Genomic DNA, 7,896 nt, shown 5'->3' with positions numbered 1-7,896 from the left:
ACCGCGGCGGGACTGGAAGCGGCGGCGGCGGGGCGGCAGCCATGGGAGGGCCCCGGGATCGTCCCCATTCCCCGCGCTGGCACCGCCGCTCTCCGCGGAGCCGTGCGCGCTACCGGGCCACGTCCCCGCTTCCCCCAGCCCAGCTCCACAGCTCCAAAGCGCAGAGCGGAGCGCCTTGCCGCCCTCCCGGCACCGGCAGCGGCTGCGCGCCGGCCCTGCCCTCGGCCCTGCCCTCGGCCCGCCCCGCCGGGGGCATCTCCGCGGCGCGGGGCAGCGGGGCCGGCGGGGCCGGCGGGGCCGAGCGCGACAGGCGGCGAGCGGGGCGGGGGAGGCGGGAGGAGGTGGAGGAGGAGGAGGGGGAAAGGGCTCCAAACAACACGTGATCCCCGCGGAGCAGCGAGGGAGCCGGGGGAGGGGAGAGCGGGGCGGGCGGCCGAGGCAGAGGAGGGCAGCAGCCACCGCGGTCGCCGCCGCCGCCGCTTTAAAGGCTCCCGGCGCGGAGCGGCGCGGCACCCGCGCTCCCGGCCCGGCGCGGAGAGCCGCGTTGCGGGGCAGCGCCGCGGTCTGCGCCGCTCCGGCGCGGCGGCTCCGCCGCTGCCTCCCGCCCGCCCAGGGGCACCCGCGGCCATGCGAGGCGGCCGCCCCCGCGCCCGCCCAGCTCGGCGCTGCCCGCCGCGGCTGCCCGCCGCCCCGCGCTGAGCCCGCCGCCGCCCCGCGCCCGGCCCGCCCGCGGCACCATGTCCCGCCGCAAGATCTCGTCAGAGTCCTTCAGCTCGCTGGGCTCGGACTGCCCGGAGACGAGCCCCGAGGAGGAGGGCGAGTGTCCCCTGTCCCGCCTCTGCTGGAACGGCAGCCGCAGCCCCCCCGGCCCCGCTGACATCCCCTTCGCCGCCGCCGCCGCCGCTGCCAGCGCCGGGGCACGCCGCGCTCCGCGCCGCCGGCGGGTCAACCTGGACTCGCTGGGCGAGAGCATCCGCCGGCTGACGGCCCCCGCGGTGAGTGAGTGAGTGAGTGAGTGAGTGAGTGAGTGAGTGAGTGAGTGAGTGAGTGAGTGCCCCGCGCCCGGCTCCCGCCCGCGCCCGGCACTGCCCCGGGGCTCGGGTCCCTGTCGGGAGAGAGGCGGCGGAGCCCGCGCCCCCCGCCTGAGTGCTCCCGCCGGGTCGCTGGAGCCCGCTGCCTCTCCGTGCCCGCTCCGGCTGCCGGCTGCCAGCCACGCAGATCTGCGGGAGTGCAGCTCCCGGCAGCCCGGTGCTGGAAATCGGGTCGAGAGTCACGCTTAGGAGCAGCTGCCGCTTTGGCTGGGTTTATCGTTTCTGCCGAGTGTCTCTCTGAATGAAAACAGAGCAATAGAGTGTTTATAACTGGTACTAGCGACCGTTTTTTTTCTTATTTTTTTAATATATAAAAAGTTACATCTATATGATGCATGGCGTGCGCATTGTTCCTGAGCAGTGAGGGGATGTGAACTTCTTACATTTGTAGGGCTTCTCTGTACTGAATAGGGTAAAACAAAACAAAGTTCCGGCTGTGTGTTCGTAAATATTTCAGCAACAAATTTCCATGTGCCTCCTGGATGCGCAGACATTACTGACAGGTCAGTTTCTTTAAAGCTGACTTTGAAATCCACGACTTAATGATTGCCTAGATAGCTGCACCTGTAGTTGAGAGTCAGGGACGCATTGTCTGTACGCTGTAAACATCAGGAGCGAATTCAGGTAGAGCCTGTAACATATGCTGGTGTAATTCTGTAAGACTTACAGAAAAATCAGTGTCTCAGGAGTTCTCGTAGATTAGTGTAAAAAAGGTTTTTTCTCCAGCCTTTGTGTTAGGATTGCGCTATGCTCCTGTACATACGTCTGTGATCACTGCTAAAATTTCCTCCTGAAGTTTCAGCTGCAACTGAATATTTGTTTGGGCTCTGAGATAGTTTAATGTATTAAAGAATGAAACATTAATGGCAACAAGTAGTCATAATGTGCAGGGCAGCTGTATCTGCTATTGTGGCATCAGATCATATTTTTTCATATTACTGGGCAGGTCTGGAAATTCCTTACGAGTCTCATCACCATCAACTCTCAGTTTGCATTGGTTTTAGTATACTCTTTTCTGTTTGGAGTTCAAGTGCTGGACAGGAGTAGACAGGGTGTTTAATGGGAGAAGTTTTAGGGCATTAAACAGCTAATAGTCATCCAGCTGCAGTTAAGACTTTCCTTTCCCATTGAGTTTTTTTCCCCTCTCCACTGGGAATCTGGTCTTGTAATGCTGATATTAATAGATGATATTTCAGGTGACCTGTCTTGTTTTAGTATACTAAAAAAAGAGAGGAGCTATTTAATTTAATAGCAATGCAATGGTATAATTAGAGCATATGTTACCCCAAATATTTGAAGTATTCAGAAGTAGTTCAGCGCAGCATTTTGAGATAACCTTAGTATTTGTGTTTTCTAAGCTTTGACTGTTATTTCCTGTGTTATGTTGCTATAAGAGACAATTACAGTTTTACATATAAGTTGTTGAATTTGTTTTCAAAATAAACGCATTCCTTGAATTAAGACATTAATAAAACTCTGATAGATCCAAGTCCTTTTTCTTCCCTGCTCGCAGAGAAATTTTGTTTAAGAATGCAAAAATTTCATCTAACATGGTTTTGATGTCCCAAGCAACAGCATTCATGGTTTCCCTGGGAGGTAATTATAGCAACCCTTGTTGCTAAAAAATAGGTTATTTAAGAATTTTAATGTTATATACATTACTTAAAATTTCCCTTTTTATCTTGGCATCCTAACTACAGCTTCATTCCCATCTTACTCATTTTGGCATAAATTAATGTCTTTAAGTCAAAGAAGTCTTCTTGTCCTAGTCTTGGTTTAGGGAAAGAACCAAGTCCCCTGCCTTTTTATTTTTCACCCAGAGAAGCCACTGTTCAGATGCTTTGTTATTTTGGTGCTTTCTTACTGAGCTCTGTAGTACTGAATATATGCCTTCACGCAACAAGTCAAGTTCCCATATGTCTAACACTTTGGATCGGATTATTTTTTCACATCTACTGATATAAATCAGGAATAACTTTAATTGGAAGTAAAAAAAAACCCACTTTGATTTAATAGGATTCATTTATGTTGTTTGTTAAATTAGAAGGCAAGTGTGAAGGGAGCACTGGCAGATGTTCTTTCTAAATAAGAAGCTCTAATACTATTTTATAGATGTAGACAGATCTTCATTCCATTCTACTATAGATAGGGGTGTCTGATAAGTATATAAACATATCTGTGTGCATACAGATGTTTATACTGTATATCTAGCCTGCAAGGTTTAATGTTGTCTCTTCAGACATGAATGCAGCAGTTCTTTGTCCTCATTCCAACTTTCAAAGTTGAAGGATGCTACAGGTTCCTGATGTTTATACTTAGCTGTAGATTTTTGTGCTTTCCTTCAGCAGTGACTAGGATTATATACTCAGTGAAACACTGTTTTGTGTTTTCACTGAAGAAAAATTCTGTGTGTGTATTTAATATTACTGTACCATGCAGAGAGTTCTAAGTGGTAGCCGGAGCTACTGAGAGCTGCTCTGGGGATGTGGAGAGCATTGAACAGAATAGGAAGGAGCATCCAAGGGGAAAAAGAGCTTTGGGCACCCAAGAGGGGTGTCTGTAGGGCAGAGCAGCAAGAAGGCTTCATGTTAGGAGTGGTTGTGCAAAAATGTGTATGAAGTATTTCTTCTGTGCAATTAATTCATGAGTTAGTACAGCTACGAGATTCTGTACAAGATTCTGTACAAAGAAATGTACGAGATTCTCTACAAAGAAATGCAGTAATGAGATATTCAAGATATATTACACTAAAATACCATGAAAACAAGTTACTGCATTTTTTTTATCACTTGTAATCTTGGTTTCAATTTTAGCTGAATATGACTTTGCTCAAACATTACTTTTTGTGGAACTATGGGAAAACATCAAAAAGTGAATCTTGATGTGTTGCAGCATTGAATCCACCCCATTCTCCTTGCTCCAGGACAACAGCTTCTAGCACTTTCCAGCAGGCATGATATTCCACCTTTTCCCTTATATTGATTATTGGAGATTTTTTCCTGCAGTAGTTACACTAGAGGATGTAGGGACCTGATCCCTCTTTTGGCATGGGTTCATTTTATGTTCCTGTGGGTTTGTAAATGTTCCCTGACATGCCTGGATGGGTGAAGGATTGCTGCTGTTTGTCTGGAATGTGCTCACTGCAAGCTCCCTCTTTTCTGAGCCCCAGAACTAGAAGGATGATAGGGCTCACATCCCACCAAAACAGCTCTGTGTTTTGGGGAAAGTGTGTGGTGAGACTTCCATCTACATCTCACCGCTGGCATTTGTGAGTAAGCCGTGCTGGGGAAGCAGGGTGCACAGGCAGGGAGGCAGAGCAGCAACAATGCAAGGAGAGGCAGCTCTTTTGTCTCAGCTTCACTCAGCAAACTAACTGTGCATGTGCTGAACATGTCACCAAGCTGCTGCCCTGCTGCCTCCCCCAGAACCAGTTTGCTGTGTAGCCAAGTGCCCTGGCATCAGAAGGGTGGAGGCACAGCTTCTGTGGGGCTGGGGAGCTGTGCTCAGCACCTGGGTGTGACGATGATGGTTGGTGGGACCAAACTTTGCTGCCCAGTACAATAAACCCCAGGCTGTGCACACAGGTCTTGTGGCTCCATCGGCTCACGAGGTTCTGGCAGCAGTGCTCCCTGCAGATTGCCCCATGACTGTCCCTGCCCTCTCACAGCCTTTGATCCCTGTGATGTTCCCACAGCTCTGTGTAATTGTGAAGGCAGCTCCTATCCGTTCCAACATGTTCCTAAATCATGTTCCTGACAGAACACAGATGTCCCTCTGTCCTCCTTCATCTGAACCGCTGTCGAATGGTCTTTGGTTATGCACTCTGATCAGAGAAATCTGGAGCCAGATCCAGCTGCTCCCAAAACAAACAGTTGCCCTTGTCACCAGGCTGGGTTCAGTTTATTGGAGATAAATAATAAAATGTTGGGAACTTAATAGGGACATTGATTTATTGACCTTGTTTTAAAGAAATAACTTGGTAATTAAATGCACATCACAAGCAAATTTAATGATACATTCTCCTTTTGATTCCAGCTTTGTTATTGAGTTCTGTTTTAAAGGATGGATTTTACACCCACAAAGACATACATTTTGATTAATTATAAGTAGAGAACATGATGCTATATGATATTCATTATTAAAAAAAATTTTTCTTCCCTTAGAAGCTCTACTATAGGAGAACAGTATCCTGGCACCAGTTGACATAGCTTGAGTCTTTAAAAGTGCAGTTTAATATGTGGCTGAATTCTAGTTCCTTGCAGCAATTTTACTTTTGCTCCAGTTTTATTTTGACTTGTATCCAATACCAGGCTGAAAATAGAATCTAAATCAGAAAAACATAATTTGTCACTGATTTGAAAAGTCAAATACTCTGCTCCCATCTAAGAGGCATAGGCTGTCCCTAAAGGATCTGAGAGTGACTGGGTGTGCATTCAGAGGAATCTGTGTACCCCTGAGCACTGCACTGATCTTTCTGAAACACAAATTACAGCACAACACAGCATTAAACTGACTAACACTTCCATTTGATTTTATTTTCTGAAAGGCCAATGTAATGCATTGCTTACAAAACTGTTAAGTGAAAATCACTTCTGTTATACTTTTCTGTTCACTTAGAATTATTTCTGCTATTCTTTAAATGCCCAGTTCAAAACACATTAATGTAAGAACCCTATTTTTTTTTCTGTGTTATTTAGGAAGCTACTACTGGCTGCCGCCAAATAGTTTGAATTTAAGAACCGGCTTTCTGAATGCAGCCCTTTCCCTGCCAGTGGAAGAAAAGTGAATGTAAAAGCAGTCATTTATGTTGGTGTGTAGGCTATGACTTATGTCACAGAACTACTGTAACTTCAGATTGCTTAATTGCAAGTGAATCCTCCAGTGAGCGGAGGTGGGGTTTTGGCAGAGAAGTTGCAGTGTAGCAGCTTATATCAAACGTGGCTCCATCATAAACCTCTACCACTTAGTGTCCATGAGTACTACTCCTTTTATTAGCTTTTTACTTCTACCCCCTTAACAAGCTGCTGCCACTAGCAGGAGAGGTAGCAAATTGATTTTTGCATAAGATTTTGGAAAAAATTTGCACAAGTATTCTGAGCTCCCTATCACTTACATGAACACGTTGTGTATAGCTAAGCTCTGCTGTTGTAGAAAGGACTTCTGCCTGTCTTTCTGAATGAAATAAGGTAATGTCAAATGATACCCATATCAGTGCTGTGATGATCTTATTCACTTAGTAGCCCAGGCTGGATGACCTTCATACATGAGTAACATCCTTCTCAAGAATGTGGGTGTGAAGCATGACAATGGTGAAGAGAGGCACATTCTATGGGAAACTTTTAATTTCTCATTTCAGCAGGCGAACAGAATGATTTTTTGGAAAGTATAATAAAACCAGACTTTTGCTGAGTATCTTTTAACTCAACATAGACAAAAGTCAGTTATACAGAAGGTCACACAAGCAGTCTGTAGTCAGTCAATCTGTTATTTCATCATCAGCCTGAAATGGAGCTGTGATGTCTTAAACAGGAAAATTCAGGAAAATATCATCAATATGAGCATCACAGTGGGTTTTAGTTGTTTTTCTTGTTCAGCAGTTTAACATCTGATGCAAAGAAAGTTCAGCTTCAGCAAATAAAATACTGAAGAAATTATCTGGCCAAGGGCCTGCAGCATTGTATTGACCTTGATGAAATTTTATTGAGTGTGAGTTTAAGTATTTGACATCTAATGCTTAGACCAGTCATAGTAATATTGGCTTTCTTAATATTTGTGCTGTTCCAGGCTGAATCTTAACTTCCCTTCAGTGCTTGGAGAAAATGTGTCTCGGAAGCATTCATAGGTTGCAGACAAGTTTGCTGCCTGGGAGCAGTGAGCATATCCCTGCTGGGGAATAGGCTTTGCCCACGGGCAGATCAGACCTGCTGGCTGGCAGAGCAGAGCATGGCAGCACTAGTGGTGATCCCACAAAACTGATCTAAATTGCTTTGCACTTCTCTGCCTCTCCCCTGGCCAGAGTGTGCAGGTGCAAATAGAGAAAGGTGTAAGGGAGATGAGAATGTCAGGATCATTAATAAATGCCCCTACAAAAGCAGTGAGCCCTCATGGCTGCATCACAGTGAGCATGAATGTTTTTCATTTGAAACTGTTTGAGCAGAGCCATTTACCACCTCACAGCAGTTGGTTGTGCTCTGATAAAATGCAAAATGTTAATACAGAGGAAAGCTTGCTCTTGCCTTCTACCTCTTGCGCTAATGTTAAAGGCTGCTATGAAGTGCTTTGAGTAAAAGAAGTTATTCTGTCTTGTATCCAGATTTTTCGGTATGTGTCGCTTTGCAAACTCTCAAACTAAGTTTCAGAATGAAGATTAAAAACATCTGGGGTTTGTCTGTAGGTTTCAAAGGGATAAGTACCTATGCAGAGATGCATATGAAATTATGTCCAGTTACACTGGGGAAATTGGTTCTTCTTCTATCTCAGCAGAAAAAAAAAAATCCTTGAAAAGGACCGACCTATAAAGCTTTTCATTTCCTATCAGTCTGCTGGAGTAGCACTGATGATTTTATGTAGTAGATATCAGTTGCATTAAAAGATGAACAGGTAGTATTAGCAATAGATCATCTGTTATAATCTTACTGAGCACATTCTCTCTGCAGCACAGAACAGTTTTTCTGTCCATTTCAGACCAGGCTGAAATTCAGAGATTAACAAAGTGATTGCAGCTGGTGTTATAAGGGATAGCACCCTGAGATATTTATCCTTCACTGTCAAGGAGTTAGGCTAGATGATCTAATAGGCAATTCCA

General features: G+C 46.1%; 1 protein-coding gene across 1 annotated transcript in view; it reads left to right on the top strand.

Annotated features, from left to right (window-relative positions):
• The first annotated feature begins 737 nt into the window (after positions 1-737).
• Positions 738-7,896, top strand: part of GUCY1A2 (guanylate cyclase 1 soluble subunit alpha 2) — a 137,050-nt gene continuing 129,891 nt past the window's right edge. The window contains exon 1 of the mRNA XM_058825719.1: positions 738-995. Coding sequence (XP_058681702.1) covers positions 738-995 — 258 coding nt within the window. The remainder of the gene's footprint in view (positions 996-7,896) is intronic.

The sequence above is a fragment of the Ammospiza caudacuta genome, chromosome 2 (assembly GCF_027887145.1).
Source record: "Ammospiza caudacuta isolate bAmmCau1 chromosome 2, bAmmCau1.pri, whole genome shotgun sequence".
NCBI classification, from domain to species: domain Eukaryota; kingdom Metazoa; phylum Chordata; class Aves; order Passeriformes; family Passerellidae; genus Ammospiza; species Ammospiza caudacuta.
The sequence above is the reverse complement of the archived record's forward strand: the minus strand, read 5'-3'. Positions and strand labels throughout refer to the sequence as shown.